Source organism: Numenius arquata, chromosome 19 (genome assembly GCF_964106895.1).
Source record: "Numenius arquata chromosome 19, bNumArq3.hap1.1, whole genome shotgun sequence".
NCBI classification, from domain to species: Eukaryota; Metazoa; Chordata; class Aves; order Charadriiformes; family Scolopacidae; genus Numenius; species Numenius arquata.
Window position 1 is genome coordinate 5,415,506 of NC_133594.1, and position 22,986 is coordinate 5,438,491.

Consider the following 22,986-nt stretch of genomic DNA (forward strand, 5'->3'; position numbering starts at 1 on the left):
AAACCTGAGTTGCAACGCCTGGAGCTGAATTCCCCTGCATTTGTGAGCTGAGGTTGCTCATATCTAGCCAACATCATAACATTTTGTTTTCTCTGGGATAGCTGATATTGATTGCTGAATGCTGAGTGCTGCTCAGTATTGCACGTCTCTGAGAGAAATGCTGTCCTGGCCTGTGGAGTCACTGGTCATGCAGCTCTATGACCTGCTTTGCTACCGTTGCTGGATCCTACATTTAACAAAACTCACAATTACAGGGGCAGGATGTGACTGCAGGTGAGACTTGCAAGAACTCAGTGCTGGCTTTCTACTACACAGCTCCATGGGCACCTACACAGGGATTATTACAGTGAGAAACGTGCCCACATGAGACACTGAAACTAGAATTTAAAAATGCTGGGCTCTGCCCAGCCCTGTGTATCTTGTTGCCTGCTGAGATCCAGGACCTCAGCGCAGGCGTGACTTGCTGCAGCTGGAGCATCTGCATTTGACACGAGGTCTCAGAGCTGTGATTTCCTACTCAATGCCAATTCGGCTCCTCTTCCCTGACAGCACAACGAAAAGAGGAAACTCATCTGTTGAGGTAGCAGTGGGTGATGACACTTGGTCTTGTGGCTCATGTGCTTCAGGGGTCTGCGCCGGCACATCCCTGTGCTGTGACTCCCTGCGTGACCTCGGCTGAGCTGCTTTGAGATGGACACGGCAATGCCTTTGAGCCTCATGTTCATGTCCAACTGGTTTCGGGTCAAAGAGTGGACCAGGTTTTCAAGTGCTCCACCAGCCATAAGCCTTTATCTCCCTGTGCCTTGGCTGCCCGTGTGCAGCGGAGTGGACAGATCTCCATTTAACCCTCCTTTTTTTCCTGTTTACATTGTAAAGCTACTTGGAGCTTGCACTGTTTGTACAGCCCTGGCCCAGCAGGACCTCTCCTGTGTACTGCCATATAAATACTAACACAAACTAAAGAAAAGCTTCCTTCTCTGTTTCGTGGGCTCCTAGAGATGCTGACAACGGTGATAAATCCATGCCTTTCAGTGCATCCTCATTCTTTGGATGGGTCTGTGCTCCATATGCCCTTAGGAGGTTGTTCCCCAAGGTCCCTCTCCACATGCTTGCCCCGGTCCCTCTGCCCTGCCGTGCTCGGGGTGGGCATTCCTGGCTGTTCAGTGAATTTTGAAGTACTGAGGGTGCAAGGGGAGCCCGGGGAGCCACGTTCAGCCCTGCAACAAGACCAAGCCAGGTCTGCGGGGGAAAGGCACCGTGCTGTGCCTCGCGGCGTTTGGCATGGGATGCTCCCTGGAGAGCTGCCAGGACCTCACTCACTCATCTCTAACCAGCGTTGTCAGTAAAAGAGAGTTTTAAAGATTTAACTAATTGACTAAATGTAGCCTTTCCTGTCAGGGCGAATTAAGGGAAGCCTTTATCCCGGGTTTCAGCCCAGGAGGCTGGAGAAGATGAAGCTTGCCACATGCATTTGCAAATACAGGGTCACTTTCTCCTTCTTTAGGTCAGATGCCGATGAGATGTGCTGTGATGGGATTAGGCAGGTGACTGCTGTGAAGTGAGATTGCCCCGGCAGATCCTGTGCTGCTGGTGACAGGGCTCTGCTGGAAGAAATGAGGATATTGTAAACATTTCCCCAGCCGAACCTCAGCCATCGCTGCCTGTGCTGCAGCGCTGAGTGAGGGCTGAGGGTACCCGGTGGCCTCCACGCAGCTCAGAGCAGCCCAGCACTGGCAAAGGGGCTGGACAGGGCAGGACAGGCTACAGAAGATGGGTCTGGAGGGGTCAAATGCATCCCACTTTCCTTCCCCAGCAGCATCTGTCCTGGAATGGAGACCTCTAACCTTGGCCATCACTGCTTTTTCCTTGTCCCACTTGCCTCTGATCCCTGCTCCCTGCTTCTCTAACACCAGGGCTGAGCTACTGAATCTTTCCCCTCAGCACTTCAGAAGCAGGTAACCCTGTCATCTCAGGTAGTAAAGATGTAATTGCACAAAATAACTGAATGGTTGCTCAAAGAGGAGGGGAGCAGCTTGTTTTCCAAGGGGGATATAAGCTGGGTGGCAGGGTGCTTTCCCAGGGTGCCAGTGCCATGCACAGGCTGACACCTCCCTTCTCTCTGGGCATCCCAGTACCCAGCCCAGGGCAGGTCTGTGTATTTTGCTGGGTTTCTGGGTGTCCCCATCACCCCACGCAGCTCCCCAGATGCTTCCAAACCCTGCTGTCCCACTGCTCCAACCTTCAGCGCTGTCTGGCTTCAGCTGTCAGTACTCCTGCCTTTAAATGACTTTCTGGTTTATGTCACTGTGCTTTGAGGTTTATGGGGACATGGATTAATAAAACTTTTGGTCTTTGCTGCTCTCTGATCTAGTGGCCAGCATGAGCCTGGGCACTGGTGGTCCAGGGCTGGTGAGAGCTGCCATTCCGTTAGTGCGGCAAAGCACCGACCTGTGAACCACCCCATTTGGTTGTGGGGTCCCCATCTGGTGCACAGTCCTTCTCTGTCTGTCTGTCCTGGGGACCAGGCTGAGCATTCTTTAGAGCTCTGTCTTACTGGAGTGCAATACAGGCTTTTGGTTATTTAATCTCTGGTACGCTCAGTGGCACAGGGTCTTGCCAAGCGCAGTAGAAGCTTTTGCATTATTTTATATTGACAATGTTTGTCTGCTGTAATGATTTGGCTAAGTTTCCTATACATCTTCTGCTGTTACACTGCCTTTCTTTGTGAGTCTCCCTCTCTTGCCTGTCATACTGGAGTTGCTTTTCTAACGTGTTGGCTCCCTAGCCCTGTTATTACTTTTGGCACTCGGTTTGCATCCCGATTAAGCACGTTGGCTCCTGTTTTCTCTATTTCCGCGTTGGCCCGCTCTCAGGATTCCTCTTACCACTACATTCTAGCACCGCTCTGTGTTTTTATTTATTATTTATATTGCAGTAACACCTAAGAGTCCCAACTGAGCTCACGGCCTGATTATGAACATGATGTGCGTTAATGGAGTCTCTTGATATGCCCTTTTTTTACCGCTTTATTTTCCCTGACCACAGCTCTGTTTATTCTCTGTCGGTGTGACACACTGGTTTCTGGGGTTGGAATGGGGCAGAGGGCTGTGCGTTCAGCTCTTCTGAGTTTAGCTTGAAAGCTAGATCTCAGTTGTCTCCTCTTTGAGGCCAGTGCTCTCCTCGCCTGGCACCCTCTGGAAGAAGATGGACACCTCTTCCTTGAGGATCCCCGGGCCCTATCATGAGCTGTTCAATTTTAGCTAATCACTTCCAGGATCTCTCACTGTCTGGGCTCTCGTGTGTGCCATGAGCGTGTCCCATACACCTCCTGAAGTCCTCGTGCCTCCTCCATGCGCACGCCCAGGAGCAGATGCTGGGTGCAGGACCAGACGTGCCAAAGCCGGCACGGCTGGCTGTGCTGCTCCCAGCATCCATATGCATGAGCACCTGCCTGATGCTTAACAGCAGCCAGTTCTTTAAATAGCAGGTAACTGTAACTGAAGGCTTGGAGTTCAGCTGCCAGCAAATATACCCTGCTCTTTGGGAGCAGTTTGGGACCGAGGACAGCTGTGAAGGTACTATATGATGGGGACTTGTGTGCCTCTGTATATTTTGTAGCTATATTGCCTTGATTGCAGTCATCAGACAGTGTGGTATGCACAGGGTTAAGAGCAGGGGCAGTTGGAAAAGCGGGGTTTCGAGGAAGGAAGGGGTTTGATATCAATAAGGCTAGAACTGCTAAGTCCACATGTTGCAAAACCCTGGTGATGTACCCGTTGCCTGAAAATAAGACTGTTCCAGCCTGCCTTTCTGCTCTGGCTTTGGTTTGTGGTTGGTAGTTGGTTTAATAGGAATAAAAAATATTCTGGTGCTGTGTGCTGGTAAATGGTGAGAAACGAAGCGACAAAACACAGAAAAGGATCTATTGAGTTGCTCCGAGCTCCTGTCTATTCTCAACCCAACCAGGTATAGTTTGGCTTAGCCAGGACTGATCTCATGGAATTTCCTGGTGACCAAAGCTAGAGTGACTGCTGTTTTTTCCAGTGAGACATATACTCTCTGTTCTTATTTTTGCCTCTCTTTTGCCTGTTTCCAGGGTGCCAGAGGGCCTGATGGACCAGTAGGCGAGCCAGGGTCACGAGGTGTTAAGGTGAGTGCCAGTGGATGGCCAGATTGGCCAAGGCTGCTCTTAGCTATGTTGTGAAATGCTCTGGGCAGGATCAGGGTCATGTTCTCTTCCAGGAACAAGTGATGTTCAATCGCTCCATGAGGATCAACCAGCAGGGATGAGTCTTTTGTTCAGCCAGTGTGAAATCTGTCTGATTCAGGCATCAGGGCCATTGCAGATGGGATTTGAGACCCTGGATATAGAGCCAATCCACAAACTTAAAAGGGCTTCTGCTGAAATAATAGGGTCCCTGACAGGAACGGGAGTAGCTTTAACTGGCAGTGGGTGCGCTCGACTGTTACACCTGAACGTAGCAGAAAAATTAGAGCAGTTTAACATGACTGGTAAAGTGTGATCTAAGGGAATACGTATCGAAGTATTTCATTGTAGTTAGGTCAGGACAGGAAAAAACAAAGGGTGGGAGATGCCTGGTGCGAAGAGAGCCTGGCAGATACCCTGCCTGAGCAGAGCCTCGTCCAAGGGGACCCCGCTCCTTGACAGGCTCTGAGAGGGGTGAGAGTTTCTCCCTTTGGCAGCAGCCTGATGTGAGAGTAGTGTGGCAGAGCTGGACCCTTTTCCTACCATTGAACGCCACAGTCTCCATCCCCTGCACGGCACACATGGCCCTGTGAATGCAATTTGGATGGGGACTCTCCCTTATTTCACGTCCTTCCAGGTGGGGCTGTGCCGAGTCTCCTGAGAATCCCAGCTTCCTCCAAAGCAGCGTTTCCTCAAAAAACCTTAGGTCATGCAGCCCTTGCCCACACTCCCTGCTGACGGGGGGTGTTCCTTGGGGCAGGATGCTGGGCTTTTGGCCTCTCAAAAGCTGAAAGGAACTGGAAGGGATATTTGAGGCACAAAAATGCAAGAGCAGGTGGGCTGGGGCAGAAGAGCATCACCAATAATTTGTGCTTCTGCCAACATGTCTCTGTCTTTTTGCTTTGCAGGGCCGACCAGGGGAGCCAGGCAAGCTAGGGCCAGATGGGCTGCAGGTATGTCCTCTGTGAGAGCCACTGCCTGCCAAACCGGGCATGGTGTCAGTCCCTGCGGGGGTCCCCACACCTACACGGTGCTCAGGGAGCTGCAGCTTCTCCTGGCCAAAGCGCCACAGGTGTCTCAGCACATTCCCAGCTCCTGATCACTGTAACTGTGTGTTCACAGGGGAAGATGGGCGAGACTGGGGAGACAGGAGCACGTGGCTTCCCAGTAAGTGTCCATCCCTTGTGCTTCCTTTCATAACCTCAGTTTCACTCAAATCTGTGAGTTTTGGGTCCTGGTCCAGGAGAGAGAACTTGGCCAGTGCCTCACACTTATGGGGCCACCTCTCCACTCCTTTTACTGGAGTGTTTGAGATGCATGTTACTGCCGAGAGGCATGAAAGATTGCTATGGCGTTGGAGCTGACCTCGGTGTTTTTAATTTTTCTAGGGTATCCAAGGACCTTCTGGACCTCCAGGAGCAAAAGGGGCTCCAGGCGACCCGGCAAGTGTCTTATCACTCTCTCTTCATCTGTCTTTCTTTGCACACACACAGACATTTCATTTCTTTCTCTCTCTGTCTGTTCCCCACCACTCTTTCCTATTCCCAGCTTCTCTGTCCTTGCCAACTCCAGCATGGTCAGAGATGTGAAAGATTTGGCTAGAGTCCTAGGAGGCATGAGGAAAGACAAAGTCAGACCCCTGGAAAGCAAAAGGGAGCCGTGGAACAACCAGGGAGAATGTAGGATACAGCCTGGGCTGGATTTCAGAAGGGAAGGGGAAAAGAAGAGCAAGGTTGGGTCTGAGACAGGGTCAGACGAAATGGGAGGAGCTGGGCTGGCCTGGTAGGTAGAGCTGAAGGGGGACCTGGGGGGAAGCTGATGGTGTCAGAACTGAGCCCAGAGTTTTGGGGGAGGCACTGGGAGATGACAGGTGAAGACACAGACCTCAAGGAGGGCAAACAGGACCACCAAAGCAGGAAGAGAGGGGTCATTGTCTGCTCTCTGTGTCTGTGGGGACTGACCTGGACTGTGAAGGGAGAGGGTAAACCAGGCATTTTCAGGTTGCCAACTGAGTTGTTCTAGGTGGGAGCCAGAAAGATGAAGGGCCTTCTGAGCTGTTGTTGGCCTGCTAAGGCGCCTCAGCACACCCATTGCTGGCCTCTCCATCTCACTGGCCATCTCTTGCATGATGCATAGCTCACCATGATGTGGGAGGGAACTGGTGTTTTATCTTACAGGCTATTGAAGTGACAGCCCTTCAGAAATGACAACAGTTGTATGAAAAGAGCCTTGTGTCTCTGTTTTTCAGGGTCCACAAGGACCACAGGGGCCACCTGGGCCTTTGGGAGAAATCGGGCATAAGGTAGGTCTGATCTTTGCTCCTATTTGTTTTCCCTTTGCATCGGGAATAGCAGGGCTGAGGGAGGAGTAAACGTGCAGAGGCACATCCTTCCACACATGGGACACAAGCAGGAAGGATTTCCCTCAGGTCTGAAAGTCAACTTCCAAAGCAAACAGTGAAAATCGGCAATTCAAGCATCATTTTTATCACCGCCCATAGACACCCAGTCGATAGATGTGGAGAGCCATCTTCACAACATGAGAAACATTCCCAAGCTGACCACACTATCAAGCATGTCCCAGATGTGGCTCTACGGCCACAGCAGGGACCACTTTCCTGCGCCAGGGTGCAGAGTTAGGGACCAAATACAATTCAACAATTCAAACTGAAAACTGGTCTTTTCTTTCTTCCTCACTGGTGCCGTTGCTGACAAGACAGGGTTTTGTCATCCCGCCTGGATGGCTATGGCTGACCCAGCCCTGCAGCCAGTGGAGGAAGCTCAGAGAAATGCCTTTGCTGCTGACTCTGCTTTTGGGTTGCCGTTGCCATGAAGCAGTGGCACAAACACACCATAACCAAAGCAGCAGCAGCTGCCAAACAGTGCCCCAATGGAGTGCAGGAGATGCCTCCATGGTTTCCCCCTAACTCATCTGCAGTCTTGGCTTGATTTCACTCCCCTTGAAGTATTATAGTCTTGGCTGTGTGTACCAGATGTGCCATCTCCCCTTGGGTAGCTCCTTTCCGTAGGTCCCGAGCTGTAATATAGGCGTGATGTTTCGCTTGGTTGTGAAAACAGCAGCGAAGGTGGCTTTTAATGCAGTCTACTGCGAAGTGCATGAGTCATGAAAGTTTCCATTCTCATGGCTGTTAGACTGGATGGAGTGAGCTCTCAGCGTGGTAAACCACACTGGGGAGCTGGAAAGCTGCTACCGAGCCACTCTGGACGTTGCCAACCAAGAAAGTACAGAGCTTTATTCAAATCTGTGACTCTTCCAGGAGCCTTTCTCTGCACTGGCACCTCTGGAGAAACCAAAGCAGGATTTTTGCTTTCATTGGAGCTTGAATTTTCTCATTGCGTGACTTGACCATTTGTTCGTAAACCCAACATGCGCCCTGCTCCCTCCTCTGCTTGAATCCATTTCAGCAAGCAAGGAGCTGGCTTTATTCCCTGGGCAGCCGAGAGCTCCCTTGACTATGTGCTTTTTTTGTCCTTTATTCCTAACTGCAAAGAGAAGGGAGATTGTTGTCCGGAAAACAAGTATCATAAGTAAATAAACCACTCAAATCCTTTAAAGACAAGCTTTGCTGTCCCATCTTTGGGCTTGTTTTACAGATTCTCATCCCTGTACTTCCCAGAGGTACTAGCAAATATACAAAGATTAAAGCTCCCAGTTGATCTTGGTACTAAAGGTGTCTAATGAATGTGACCCCTCTATGGCAAGGCTGCACGTGGCAGCTGGACACCGACTGAAAGTTTGCAAGGTCATTGTCTCATCTTCCCTCTTTCTGTCTTACTTTCCATAGTTTTCCAAGTCAGACCACTCATTTTCGGCTCTCTGAGGGATGCCAAGCCCCTCTACCAGGGTCTATGCACAGACAGGGCCACGTTATCTCATCTGCCAGGCCCTTTCTTTCAGCTCATACAGCCTGGGACAGCCCTGGGCTGTGGTTTTCTGCTCCAAGCCCAGTTGTTGCCATTAGGATTGTTTACTGGCCCATTACAGCCAGAGAAAGCGGGTGGTGGGTGTCAAGGCTGATCTGGCCAAGGTTTGTGCTGAAGGGCTTAGTGTAACCTTGCTGTTCGTGGCTCCCTTTCACTGTCCTGGAGCTGGCAGCACCGTTGTGCCCCTGCTTCTCCGGGACGGTGGGGCCAATGGCTCAGTTGGAAGCTGTGTCATCTGGGGCAATTCACTGCGGCTGCCTTAATGCTTGACCCCAAGCAAAATGAGACTGGCGGCACCGGGAACGGGCTCACACCAGCGGTAACGGGGAAGGGGGGGCTGCAGGAAGCAGGGAGCAAGAGCACAGCTGAGCGTTTTTCTTATCTGCTGTATCAGCCAACCTGCTGGACCCTCGTGAAGGGCTTCAGAGGAGGCTGGGGGGCTGCCACAGGGCTGGGGAGAGGGGAAGGCGTGAGAGACGAGCAGAGCCCTCCCAGGAACCAGGCACACGGGGACACCGGGCCTCTTTGATGCTGCGTACCCTGAGCCAGCTCCGGGGAGGTAACTACATTGCAACCAGGGCTCCGCTGTCCCAGGAGGGCTCTGCTAAAGGAATTATGTCTTTGATCTTGCTTTCTGCTTAGGTACAATGGGTTTTTTCATTATCTTTTTTTTTTTTTTTTTTTTTTTTTCCCAGGGACCGCCTGGCTCAATGGGACAACCTGGCCTTGCAGGTGAACCTGGCATGAAGGTAAGAAAAGCCCTTGGTGCAATTTCTCTGTCAGACCAAGGAGATAATAACAACGTCTGTTCCTGCGGGGCTGGCTGACATTGCAGGTTCACCCTCCAGCAGCCAAAACAGGCAGCGTATTCAACAAAAGATAAAGTTTAAAAAATAAAATCAGGTTAACCTTAAGCCCTTGGTTACAAATTCCTGAGCCCCATCCCAAGGAGAAGGCTGTCAGTGCTGGGGAGACCGACCCAGGGGGTCTTCTGCCTGTGAAGGGCCTTGGAAATGAAGCTCAACTCTTTTGCAGATCAAAAACATGAGTGGAGAAGGGAGTCCTTGAGACCCAGACATCCAGGCAGCTTCTAATCTGAAACAAGAGTCTTAGCAAGGTCCCAAACTTAAAAATACCCTCAGACAAGGTCCTGCCACAGTTTCCAAGCCTCAGCTCTGTGGGGACTGAACTCCTCTAATGGTTATGGGGGAAGGGTGCTCTGCTCCAGAGCCATGAATGCACCTTCTTGTCCCCATGGAAAGGCCTATAAAAACCATCTCTTTGTTTGAATAAGATCCCTGTGCTGAGCAGCTCAGAGGGGGTTTTATTTTATCCTAACCCCCTTTCCGCTTGGTTTGAAGGTTCGCTCCTGTGTGGAGAGCTTTTGAACAGACTCTGTGTGGGGATTAAATGCAATTTCCTCTTTGCTGTTCTTCACTCCCCACCCCCAGCTCCATCCTTTGCCATGTTTTCCTTGGCAAATCTTCTGACACTTCACTGGAGCTACCGTGTCTTTGGCGTCCTGATACTGCACGAGTGTTTGAGCTCCCGTGCTCCTGGCTGCCCTCCTCGGGAACAGGACACAGTGGTTTGCACAAACACCCCTTTAACCCACCAGTTCAACACGTCCTTGCTGGGGGGGGTCAGAGAGTGAGAGTCCCACACTGTTCCTTTTCTGAAGCTGGGATGTGCTGGGACAGGCTGGGGTTGCTCTGGGCAGTCATCGCTTGCAGACCAGTGTACTGCAGGATGAGATATATGCATCAAACCTTTTTCTCCTTCTGCCTCTGCATTTCCTGAGCAATCCTCCTTGCAAAACAGTTACTTTGGATGGTCACACATGGGAGGTACGTACGCTGTGGCCGTTGTACTCCCAGTGCAACCTCACAGCCTGCTGCCAAGATCCATTTGTTTGCCAGCTCCAGGCACCTTCAGTTCATTTGTTTTGGTGCCATCAAAGATTCAGGTTCCTCTCCTGAAGTGAAGGTGTTTGTGTGGGAGAAGGAAACAAAAAGTGGAAATGAGGGGTGCAATGGGAAGTGTTTCGTGCTCACTCGCCATCAGTAAACAGCTTGTCTCCATGTCGTGGTTCCTTCTTTGTAGGGTGATCCTGGCCAGTTGGGAGTCCCTGGAGAGCAAGGCCTCGTTGGCCAAAGAGTAAGTATGGTCACCTTCTGGTGGAACTTCTCTGTTGTACCAGTTCCTCAGAGGCTCTGTTCCCTGGGCAGACAGAAACTGCCCTGGGCATCCCCGTAACCCTTATAGCCCTTGTTCCTTCTGTGGGTGGTGGAAACACCTTCCTCACAGCGCCTGTCAGCTTGAGCTCACCAGCTTACCTGAGCCTCTCTGGTGCTACAGTGCCGCTTTGCAAAGCGCTGTGACAACCTCACGTATGAAAGGGGCAGTGTGGGAACAGACACGTCCTGTTCCCCGGCCAGAAGGGTGCCGTTCCACATGGAGAGGGGAGACGCCGGAGCAGAAGGCGGGCATTAAGCAGGGAAACACTGGCTACTCTATGCACACGTGGGAGGGAGCCAGGGATGGGATGAATGCATGGATTGAAGCCGGCAGCGGCTCTTGTCCCTTCTCAGGACTAAGGTCAGTTGTTGGAGCAGGATGGGGAAGCCCCAGGTTAAATGAATACAGGCTGAGCCCCCTTTTTCAACCCAGGGAAGGAGGTCTTCCTGCAGGCCAGCAGCAGGATGTGTGGAGGAGAAACTATGGCTCAGAAGAGGCTGAACTCCTGCCCTTGCTCCGGGAAGAGCTTGTTCAGCATTAGGGTGTGAGACAGGACACGTGTCAAAGTGCAGGGCTGGGCTCCTGTGGCTGCAGCCCCACTCACTACCATGAGTCAGCTGCCAAAAGCATGGGAAAAAAGCGCTTTTGGGCACAGCCTTATGGTGCTTGCTTCTGTCTTTCAGGGAGAATCGGGGCTGGAAGGGGACAGCGGGCCACCTGGGCCGGATGGTGTCAAGGTAAACCTCACTCTAGAGGCATATTTCAGCTCGCACACACAATCTCCGTGCTCTCAGGCCCTGTGGTTCCCAGGACCAGGCTGAAGCCAAAGGGGTTATTGGGTCCTCCAATAAGCCTCTGCCCTACTCCCTCTAAGGACTTTTTTCTGCAAGCACATATAATGGACTCCTCCTGTTTCGCTTCGCTACCCACATTTTTGGCACCTGATCAGATCTCCAAAAAGGTCAAGTTCTTCAAAACCTAGTTTCCAACAATTTGTCTGTTTTGTTTGAGTCTTTACAGATTAAATTTCCAACTAACCAGGAATTCCTGGGCCTGGCAGGGGAAATCAAGAATTGTCCATCACTCTCCCCTGCACCACTGACCAGAGCGCTGTTTGCAAGTAAAGAAACCAGATCCCCTTCCTCTTGGCAAAGCCCCATGTGCTCGCTCAGGGCTTGCACTGTGCTCTGTATCTGCTGTGAGTTTGCTACCTTGCCTTTGGAACGGGACTCTGATTTCTGTCCCTACACAGCCGGCCTTTCCAAACAGACCAACAGTTTTGTTCCATGGAAAGAAAAAGCAGCTGGTCCCACAACAATGCAGTTTATTGCTTCGTTCTAGTTAAACTGTTTGCCATGTGTCTCTACTTCTGCTTATCTCTGAATGTTGGACCCAAAGACTCTTCCTTAAAGACAGTCAAGACTTCTGTATTCTCTTGCCACCGCTAACTGTCCCCAAGACCTCTTGAACCAAACCAGATCTTTTCAACCTGAATGTGTCTCAGGGCAGCAGAAGAACCCCAGGTTGCTCCAGGAGCATTTGTTTAACCAGGAGAGATGTTGCTGAGCTCTCACTAACGCAGGTGCAGGTGGAAAATGACTCTGTACAGGCTGGTTATTTGCACAAGTTGTAGGTTCTGCTGTCAGTACAGAATTGGCCTTTTTGATTGTCTCCAGAAAATTTTGTGCCATCAATTATAAGTAGGGGATTTGACACGATACCCGCTGCTCGGACCACAAATCCTTCACAGGGGCAAGATGACACTGTTTCACAGAGTGTTTATTTGAGCCCTGGGCTGATTGCCATTTGGCAGCAGGAGCCAAGCAACCGCTCCAGACAAATCTGTCCTATTAAAAATCTTTCAGCATCCTGAGCTCAGGGCTTCTGGATGAGGCAGGGGAGACTTTCAGATCTTGTCCGCCTGTCTCATTCATGTAGGAGGTTCAGGCCTTATTGCAGGAGAAGCAAAGGAGTTCAGATTACCCTGTGTAATGGGGGAGTTCCTTCCCCTCCAGCCAAGAGACTTTAAAAAAAAAGAAACCTGGTTTTGCTCATTTTGTTAAATGTCAAGTGTATTATGACTCATGCTCATTCATCCTTTCGCTTGCAGGCTCTCTTCCTCTCAGACTCCTGAAATATTAATTATGTGGTGGGTTTTTTCCTTGCAAGAGCCATGTACAGTGACCCATGTGTTGTGTGGGTATGAAAAGCTCCCACCTTCCTCTCTTCCACAGGGAGACAAAGGAGAGCAAGGCCTGGAAGGAGAGAAAGGAGAAAAAGGCAACGAAGGACTGAAGGGAAAAGAAGGGCCTCCTGGATATCCCGGCATCACAGGTGTCCGAGTGAGTCTGCAAAACCAGCCCGCTCACCCCCGTGGCTGGCCCATGGGTTTGCTGGAGGAACTAGTGCTCTCCTCCCCAGGCAGCCGTGTGTGTATCTCAGATCACCAGAGTACATTGGCCCAGCATGGCTCCTGCACCCTCCATAGGGCCACCTGCACTCTGTTTTCCAAATTAGCGGTTGCATCTTGCCCCAAAACAATCAGCTGCATGCTCTTGTCTAAATCCCTCCATCCAAGATGACTTAAACCTTCCCGATGGCTGCAGCACGAGCTCAGGGGTGCGGTACGTGCTCCCCAGCCCCGGGGAGCTCTAGGCTGCAAAAGGCAAACCAGCTCATCTGAAGAGATGAGATATTATGGCAACAAGAGGACAAAAGAAAGTTTGCAGTCTTGTGTCTGGGAGGCTGGATTGCATTTAAACCCTAGTAAGAAATAAATAGGCTTTTTCTTTTTTTTTTTTCCCTTTTTTTTCTTTTTTTTTTTTTTGACAAGGGCAGTAATTACTATAGATAATACTACTGTAACAGGGCATGCCATGTTGCAGCAAAAGACCTGAGGACAGATTGAGAGGGAGTGAACCAGGACACTGCTTAGGGCAGGAGATCACTTATGTGGCTTGTTGCAAATGTTGTCGTAAGGTAACTACATATTGGAGAAGGTTTGGTCTTTCAATCAGGATACACGCTTGAGATACGGATCACTTCTCTGGTCTGCTGTAGGCTTTGGGACACTGTGCCTCTACTGCAGCTGTAAAATGGACCACCTCACAGGGTATTAGAGAGGGATGTACAGAGGCTGCAAGGAGCTGAGTTTCCCCTGGCCTTGGCTTGGAGTTTGGAAATGGTCAGCTTTTGCCTTCTCTCACTTCTGTTTGATGATTACTTGCTTACTTCTGCTTTTCCCTTCTAAGGTTTCCCCTTAAATATAGAAAACAAATAGGAGAAATTAGACAGAAATTATTCCTGAATCCTCAATGAATATCCTGGGCATGTCTGGTTTGCTTGGAGGTCTGATCTCAGTGTCATAGAAACTAAAAATGATCCTGGCTTGGAGATGAGAGCTGCGAGGCCAGAGGAGATGGGCAGGGTCTGGTCCAGGGCTCCTTCGATGGTGCCGGATGGAGGATCGCTCTGCCCAGTGCCCCAGTGGGCTGCCCTGCAAGCCAGGTCGGGCCCTTCTGCTCAAAATGTGGAGTTTATCAGCTTGATGACATGATTTATTCATTGTAATTATTGTTGTGCATCAAAGTTGTCAGGAACGCGGACTAGTGTGGCTCTTCCTGCAAAGCGATGCCCTGTTGAGTTGGGATGCAGCCAGCCTGGCCGGAGCAGACGTGCTCACCTGTAGCACTAGTGTTGTTCCTCGTGTGGCCAGAGAACACACCAGCTCCCACCCCACATGTCTCCAGGAGGCATGTGAGAAGGAGCAAGTAGCCCAAGTTTAGCCAAGTTTGATGGCAGCTCTGAAATCCCTGCGCGGGATGGGAGGGAGGCAGCAGGGCAGGCAGGTACCTCTGAGCGCTGGGCAGATGCTCGATGTCAAAGCATGTTGTTTTTCCCTTTGGTGACATTGTGGCTGGCTAAAAAGAAGGCAGAGAGAAGGGTGTGAGGGGATGGAAGCAGCAAAGGGTCTGGATTTATGTTATTTTTGGGCTGAGGTTGGGATGTGAGCACTGACTCAACTAGAAAGTGGAAACATTGGCTTAATACTGCGGTGCAGCACCATAAATGTGCAGAATAAGGCTGTAGTTCTGCCCCAAACAAGTCCACACTTGGCCACAGCCCCCTGTACCCACAGGGACCATTCCAAGGGCGAGGGGTGGTCCCCAGTATCCCTACTCCCTCCCAGAGGCAGGCTGGCACGGCTGGACAGCCGACCTCGGCCCCAGCCCTCCGTGTGCTGGACTTCTGGCGGCTTCATGTGTTTATATTGTGCATGTTTTAAGAACCAATAAAAATACTAAGATCATGCAAAAGCCATATTAAGTTATAGAGTATAAAATATAGATTCTCTCAGACTCTGTCCCTGCTGTTTGCCAGCATGTCCCTGGGAACATGATGCCGTTTTCTGTTTTATTTTTAAAAAAAAAAAGTCAATAGAGCCAAGATTCCTGCTCATAATCACTCCCTTTTGTTTTTTTTTTACTGCAGAGTGCTATATTTCCATCTACTATTTTAATATGCTCCTTTGTATATCCTTGTGTCTAAACTCAAGCAGACTTTGAGACCCGCATAGGCTCCAGAGAGCTGCTTCCCCTGCCAAACGCCTGGCCGTTACCTAATGTGTAGGCTGGTGTTCCTGTACTCGCTGAGGTAATTTAAAGATGGAAGTCCTCTGACAGCAGTCCACATCATTTTTCTCTTCCCGTTTTTAATTTGAGACCTTTATCCTACGTCCCAATGGAGAAAATGTACAAATATTAATGGGATCTTCCTTAGATTTCTGCCAATTTAAAGTTTACAGCTCAGAGATGCAAATCCCTAGGGATAACTGCAACCCCCTCCTTTTCCACTGAGGATTGGAAGATGGACCATTAAGTCAACCCATCCTCTGTAAGACATGCCACAAAAGCCACCCCAGGCACAGCCTACCACAAACCTGTACGATGGGCAGAGGTTTTTAAGGCTGTTGGACAAAGATAACAAAAATCTTCTCAGGGAAATATCCTGATGGTATTCACCCAAGGACAAATGCCAGGGGTGCACAGTGACAAACTCCTGTCCAGGATTTGCGGGGTGGCGTGGAAACTGCCGGGGGAAGGTGTGGAGGCACTTGCAGAGAGGCATGTTGGGTTTGGGTGTGCTGTGGATACTGCGTGGTTACACATTACGCGTGTTGCATATGGTTTTAATACTCCTAATGTGATAATATTACACTGTCCAATACTTCGTTTAGATGTTTTAAAGAGAACTTCATCATTATCTATCGCATCTTCATTTGGTCTCTCCTGGCATGACAGCCAGGAGTACTTTGCACCTGTGCTTTCCTGCATTCCTGCCTGGATCCACTGACTTTTCCCCGGGCTAAAGATGTTTGTTTCTGCTCCAGTATCGTTGGGATATCCTGCTCATCTACAAAGGGGATGGGAGATGTTGATGCTTCTGTGCCATTAGTGGGAGAGACACACACACAAGGATCTATCTAGTTACCTGTGCCACCAAACTGACTTCCATCTGGGACCTCATCTTCTGCTTCTGGAGGAGATCCATATCAACTTGAGGAAGTTGATGCCCATCTGCAGTCATGGACATAGACAAGCTTCTCCCACGCCTTGGCTTGACCCTGGGTTGCACTCTGCCTCAGCACTAGCGGGGACCCACAAAGACATGTCCTCCATAAGCAGCAACAGCCTCTGGAAAAACCCTTTTCATCACAAGTCCCTGCAGCTACGCCACTTGTTGAAGATTTTTCCTTAACGCCAAGGATATGTTTAGTCTTAATCTCTATTTTGCTTATGTCTAAAGGAACGTGACATTTCAGTATCAAGTGTCCTCTTGACAGCTGTAGGAAATGAGGCGCCTGATTGCTCTGAAACCATCTGCCTTTATTGCTGGTATGTTTTCAGCCCATTTTGCACACACTGGCCTGGGGCAAAGGCCTGGTGCTGGCAGGGCCCCGTGTAGCCACAGGGCAGGTAGAAGCTGGAGAACTCGGCAGGGCACGTACAAGCTCGTACACCGCGTGGCAACAGGCCAGGGCAAGGGATGGAAAGAAGTGAAGCGGTTCTTCGCTCTGCACAGTCGTAAGAGCTCCCTGGGAGGCGGCAGAAGAAGGGATGTGCTGGAGCACCTCCACCGGTGGTAAAGCTGGAGGAAGCGTAAAGGGTCTGTGCTGCCCTTCTGGGTCACGCAGGAGAGAGACGTTCACCCAGCGATCGATCCCTACAGCAGGGACATGTCTGGCTTTACTCAGCAAGCTTTTATTTTCCAGAAAGCCATCCCGATGCTGATACAACCAACTTCCCTCGGTGCTCAAGAAACAGTTTTCAAAGATCGTTAGCTTTAACTTGGCTCAGCCAATTCCACTATTAACGTATCTGAAAACAGGTTTCCACTGTGGTTTTAAATCTCAAACAAAAGCAGCAGGGAGGCCCCAGCCGAGTCTCCAGGGGTAGTTTGTACATGTTTCAAAGCCAGTGGATTTCAGCAAACAAACCTGGCAACTGAGATGGTCCATGAGCCTCACAGCTGTGGCTGGCAGGACTCAAGGCAGCTGGAGCTGAGATACACGAGTATCCTCTATCTTCTGGTCACTTTGTCCAAGTTCACACTACTCTGTTCAATTCCAGTTCCTGCTCAGCAGAGGGCTGGGCCAGTTGTCCTTCTGGTCCAAAGAGAGAAATCAGAGCACCTGAAACAGTAACTAACACACAACTGCACCTTTCCTGAGCTGCTGTCTCACATATTATCTTCTCCCAGTGGTTTCCATCTTCCTGAAATACAAACTTCTTGCCTTCTCTTGATCTTGACTCTCCTTTGGACTTGGTCATTTGACTTCTGGTTGGCTTGTTTGAGCAGTGAGCAGTTGACAGTCTGTTTCCTTGGCAGAGCACCAGGGACTGTTTGGGCATCTCCGTTCAGAGAGACTGGCTGGAGACGCAGATCCTGGGGTCAATGGTGCAAGGAGTGAGAGCAGGAGTTGTCCAGTGGAGATCCAGACTTTCCATACGGGCAAAGCAGGACAACGTGTGTCTCTGGATATGTCTCTGCAGTTTGTGGGGAGACTAGAAGGTACAATGGCGTGTCAAAGCCTGGCAAGGCATGCATCAGCAACACAAGTGTCACAGCGTAGTTTGCCAAAATAAAAAGCTCATTTATTTGCTGACCTGTCATTGTATGAGGGGATAGTGCCACGGAGTCTGAAATATCCAAACAACATTGTTGGAGAGTAATGTACGCTCACAAGGATCCAACTGCCAGTCGATCCTGCTTTTTGCAACAGAGGATGGTGAGTCAAAGGTTGAAGTCACTGGTATGCAACCATCAACCTGGACACAGGCAAGTGGTCCCTGAGAGTAAACCCCCCCAAGGTGCTCCTTTCCACTGCTTCTCCTCTCCACCTACAGAAAATAAGGCATTTCAGCCCTTCCCTTGGAGGACAACCGATCCGCCGGTGGCTGTGCGAAAGGCCCAGGCCAGTTGGCAGGAGGGAGGTGGTGGGTTTCCAGCTGCTCTCTGAAGCTGTGCACTGTGGTTTTCGTAATGTGCTGGTTGTTGTACAAGGCAGACATCTGATAGCGAGAGGTTTTTACAGTTCCAGGAAAGCAATTGGAGAGCCTGTAGGTAATGAAATACAACATGCTCTGAAACAAGAAAATCCCTCGTTGTTCAGCAAAACTGGGAGCCCAGCTCTCTTCTTTTTCCACTTCCTTTTTAACCTGAAATCCTATCTGCACTGTCATTCAAGCCACGTCAGGACTCAGAAAGCTTTGAGCCAGACTCTCCAATGGTATAAATCGCCATAAACAATTACATCAGAGAAGATCTGGCTGCATATGCCGGCCCTGCTGCATGGTGCAGATGTGCACCAGCAGACCAAAAGAGCTCTCAGGGCTGGTAAATCCCCTTTCTCTGATGTGACAAGGTCCAAAGTCCTTTTGTTTACTCTCCAAGAGGCTGGAGTGACAGAGCTGGGCTGGGGTGGAGATCTGAGAAGGTTTTTTGAGGGAACTCACAGTGCTTTGAAAAGGATAAAGCCACTCTCCAGCCCAGTACAGGGCACTGGGTGAACTCGTGGCTCTTGGCTTCAGTGCTTCAGTCTCAGCCACGTCGCTCCACAGGCGCAGTGTTAGATGGTGTCCTGAGGACAGCATCCTTCCCATCGTGTTCTTGTTTCTCCGTCATCTACAAGCTACAATCCTGAAGTGGAAGGAGGACTTTCTGTCCAGGATGGACCTTCTGCTCTGAGCTAGCAGAGTTGCTCTAGAAGGGACCCGCCGTGGTCACAGCTGAGATGGGGCTGGTTTCTGGGCTCTGTAGCGCCAGGGCAGGGCAGGAGCTCATTCTCATCCAACACACTGCTCTATTACCAAGTTGTCTAAACATCACTTACAGCAGGATTTGTCCCAGAGTGGTTTTTTTGCTCTTTGTTCTTTTCTGTTTCCTGCCATTGAAAACACGATTCAAAGATTTTCTGCAACAAAGCGCCTCGCTCTGCTGCCGCTGAATCCAGCCATTCACTCCCAACACATGAGCTCAGCAACAGCTGGCAACGCCACACCAGTTACATGGCATCCAGCTCCCCAAAAACACTGGGGCTGCTGAAGGACAGTCTTGGAGTCACTTCTGGTTTTAATCTCTGCTGTCTATGCCTTTTTTTGATAATGTGCTGAGCTTTTTTTTTCCTGGAAAAGCTGTTTTGCGTGCTCTGGTCTATGGGCTGTCTGTGGAGCTCTTACTTGAAAGAAGTTTCTGAAAATCCCTCAACTGGAGGGCGTGGGGTTACCCTCCGACTGAGTGATGGAAGGAATGGAGCATACTGGGCTCAGTGTGCAGGGGAGGGCTGTGACAGCCCCAGCAGTGTGGCAGCGGTAACAGTGACCTCTTCATACCCTTGATCTAGGAAATTAATACTACTCCTCATCTTGCCCTTGAATAATGTGTGAGCAGTAGAGGCACAAAGTGGCAAAGTGTCTTGCCTGGGGTCATGGGGAGTTGGGTCAGTGGCAGAGGCAGAAGAGAACCAGGAGCTCCCCAGCCCCGTTCCTGTGCCCTGTGCTGTGCCTCGGAATGGGCTATATTGTCCCATGGACCTGACACATCTCAGCAGATGTTTCCATGAGACAGCTCTGCTCGTCACAGGGCACAGGCCCTTTGCTGCAGAGCTGAATATCTCCTGGGCTTGTGCACGATCCATATCCCAAGCCACAGCTACCCCTTCTGCACGGGAGGAGGGAACACGACAGGACACACTTTTCCTGCCCTACAGCCTGTCCTTTCCAGTAGCTGCTGCATCAGCAGGGCCAGTTCTGATACTGGAGCCCAGTTTCTATAGCTGAAGGTGCTTGTGCTCGGCCGTGGTGTGTGATTGTGTAATGGCCTTGGAGTATCATTACTTGTGTGGACCGATATCCAGCAAAGCCATAAGCAGGTATTCGCCTTGCATCAAAAATTAAAGGGGAATAAAGTTGCTCAGGAATGTGGTCGAACGGCTTAAGCTCTTTGCTTTGAATAGGGCAGGAGCAAGGGTCAGGGCGAGGGTCTCTGCACAGCTGCACCCCACGGGTCTCTCTCCTTCCCCTTCTCAAAGCAATGTCATCACCCCTGGGCAGCTCTGCGCGTAGCTGCATCACCTTCTCCTTCTTCTGCTTTAATAATCACTGCATCGCTGATGGTCCCAGGTTCAGGCTCTTCTGTGGAAGTCTGAACATCACATTTTATGGAGAGATACATGCTGGATTTTGCTGTTTGGGAGATTTTATTGTGTGGATATTTTCCCCCTTGTCTGCTGTCCTGTGACTCATCCCACCAAATCCATTGAAACCTTCGGAGTGGACCAGGGCTGCCTGTGAGCCCTAGGAATCCCACAGGGAATCACAGAGCTCTCCCAGTCTCCAGGGAACTGCTTCTTGGAGCAACCGAGGTTGCTCTCTGGCAGGCAAGGGGCCGTTCGCCCTTGCAGTGAAGTCTCTGCCTGGTCTCTCTGTGCTCGGGAAGGCAGGCTGATCCCAGCTGGTCTTCGTTTAGAGTTAATAGGAGCAGAAATGAGCCAGAATTTGAAATAAATCCCATTGACTTGGCATGGTTTCTTTCCTGACTCAGACGAAGGAGACGCACTTTTTGTGCAGTTACTCCAAGATTCCCCTCCTTATTGCAAGAGAGGATTTCGTTCCCCTCCTCTTCCACAACCCCAGGGCATCTGTGTCCTTCAAAAGGAAGATATTAACCCTTGGTGTTTGGGGGAGGAAACAAAGAGCACAAGTCGTGCTCATTAGCGTAAATCAGAGTTATACTGCCCAAGTGATCCGTCTGTTCCTTTCTTCCCAGTCATCAGCTTCCAACACTGGCTAATTCTTTGGAGCATTTTGGTTTCGTGGTGTATGAAAGCTTCGTAGCTCAGTGGGGATGAGGGCTTGTACTTTTCCTGCACTTCCCACCCACCCGCCAAGGCTTTTGGTGGCACTTTTGTCTCCTGTGCTTCCTTAGAGATAGGGGAATAGAGGCAAAGAGAGGGGAAAAAAAGGAATTTTCCCAAAACCAACAAATTAGTGGCAGTTCAGGGCTATCAGACCAAACCAGACCAGCTCAGAGCACACAGCACTGCTCTGTACATGATTCTCTTCCGTGCCTTACGCTGTGGCCACTTTGAAAAACCAAGTTAAATAGACCTCCTTAACCACAAAACCAAAAGTGGCATATTTCAGAGCAACATCTGCATGCAGATAAGAACTTGTACCAAAGCAGAGAGTTTGGGATACAACGTTTTGGTTTGGATTCCGCATTTTAAGCTGAGGAACTCAGCTGAAAGGAAAGTCATAGTGACACTAGCTGTAGTCTTTCCATCCAAGATCTTTTTATAGGATTTCCCCATCTCGCTTTTTCTTTGAATTCAGCCAGCTCTACCTGCCCTCACCACTCGGGTTTCCACAAGCAGGCCAAGAGCCCATTACTTCCCAGTGATCCCAGTGAAGCCCTCTGAACCTCACAGTACAATCGGGTCTTTCTTCTCGAGAACAGTTGAGTCTTTCTTCTTCCCCCCATACTCATTCAGGAGCTGCTGCCTTGTCTCCTCCCCTTCCAAACTACTGCTAGGCAGAGTGATTATGAAATGTGTTTCTTATAAATCTGAAACATTTATGTCTTCAAATGCCCGGCCCCAATAATCCCACTAATTTCCTGAGTGCTTGTGAACTGTCCTCCATGGGGGGAGGCTTCTCTCGATCAAAGTTTATTAAGTAGAGGTTCTCATATGGAGACATTGCTGAGTGGTAGGAAATGATATGGGGCTTTTTCATTTCCCTTTAAATGAGCTCGCTGGCTGGGCCCTGAACAATATGGGCACGGTCATCCTATGTTTCATGCTTCCTACCTTTATTGTTGCTTTGGCTTTTCTGCCCTTTCTATGTCAAGTGCCTCAAACTATCACCATTTATTTTCCATCACCATTGGCACTTTCTTTTCTTTAGTCGGTAGCTACCTTCTGGTAGTTCTATTTCTTCCTGCTTCATTTTTGGTAGGGAGGAGTGACCTCAGACCTTCACTCAGTGACACCCAAAAAAACATTTGAAAATATGCTCCTGCATAATCCTGAACCTGCCTGAGACAGGCTTTGGGAAGCTATCGTGTCATACTGTGTCCTCGTAGAGCTTCCCTCCTGTGCCGTGCCATGAGTTCTGCGAGCAAAGCAGAGACATATCTGTCCCCTGAAGTGCCAGGAGCCACCGTTCCCCTTGAGTCAAACCAGGATGGTGAATCACATCTTGGTAACCACCTCCCCGGCCCCAGTGCACGGAGCAGAACAGCACTGAATGTGGGGACATATCTGTCCCCTGAAGTGCCAGGAGCCACCGTTCCCCTTGAGTCAAACCAGGATGGTGAGTCACGTCTCAGTAACCACCTCCCCAGCCCCAGTGCACGGAGCAGAACATCACTGAATGTGGGGAAAGTTTGGGTCTGGATTGTAACACTCTGTCGTTTGGCTCCATTTGGGGCATATCTCTCTGCAGTTCATTCAACTTCCTTATTTTGTTTTTCTGGATGTTGTTGTCGTAACATAGATTTCAACTGTTGATGTCTGGAGAATTTAAAGCCGGGCTGCTCATCTGTTTTCTCCCAATAAACGTTACTGCTGTGCAGGAGACCTGACTTTGTTGCCAAGGCCATCAGCAGCTGAAAGCTTCTTTTTTCCTTAAAAATTAATAAATTTGCATTGGAAAATAAACCATCCAGCTTTTTCCTTAGGGGGAATATCTAAGGCCATACTAAAAATAACTTACAAAATTGGACCCTTAGTGAAGCTGGCAATGAAATTTTAAACATGCCAGACCTGAGATGATCATTTTTTTGCTTTCCTTGGGTATTTTGGCATACCCGAAGGCATGTGACTTTGCAAAACCACTGCCTTCCACCTTCCCTGGTCACAAATACCATCATCTTCTGGAGGTACTGATCTGCTTCTCTAGTGAAGAGTGCACTATATAAAGAGAAGTCACCATTTAAAAATAATTCTGCTCACGGAAGAAGCTTGGAAAGATTTGTTTTCTCAGCAAACCTGTAACCCAAAGCATACAACAAAATGTGTACAAATGCCAAGAATAA

At 49.9% G+C, this 22,986-nt stretch overlaps 1 protein-coding gene across 1 annotated transcript in view; it reads left to right on the forward strand.

Moving 5' to 3' along the window:
* COL27A1 (collagen type XXVII alpha 1 chain) overlaps positions 1-22,986 on the forward strand; it is a 230,945-nt gene that overhangs the window by 181,205 nt on the left and 26,754 nt on the right. The window contains exons 28-36 of the mRNA XM_074161391.1: positions 4,097-4,150; positions 5,116-5,160; positions 5,330-5,374; positions 5,596-5,649; positions 6,456-6,509; positions 8,847-8,900; positions 10,255-10,308; positions 11,073-11,126; positions 12,624-12,731. Of these exons, the coding sequence (XP_074017492.1) occupies positions 4,097-4,150; positions 5,116-5,160; positions 5,330-5,374; positions 5,596-5,649; positions 6,456-6,509; positions 8,847-8,900; positions 10,255-10,308; positions 11,073-11,126; positions 12,624-12,731 (522 nt within the window). The remainder of the gene's footprint in view (positions 1-4,096; positions 4,151-5,115; positions 5,161-5,329; positions 5,375-5,595; positions 5,650-6,455; positions 6,510-8,846; positions 8,901-10,254; positions 10,309-11,072; positions 11,127-12,623; positions 12,732-22,986) is intronic.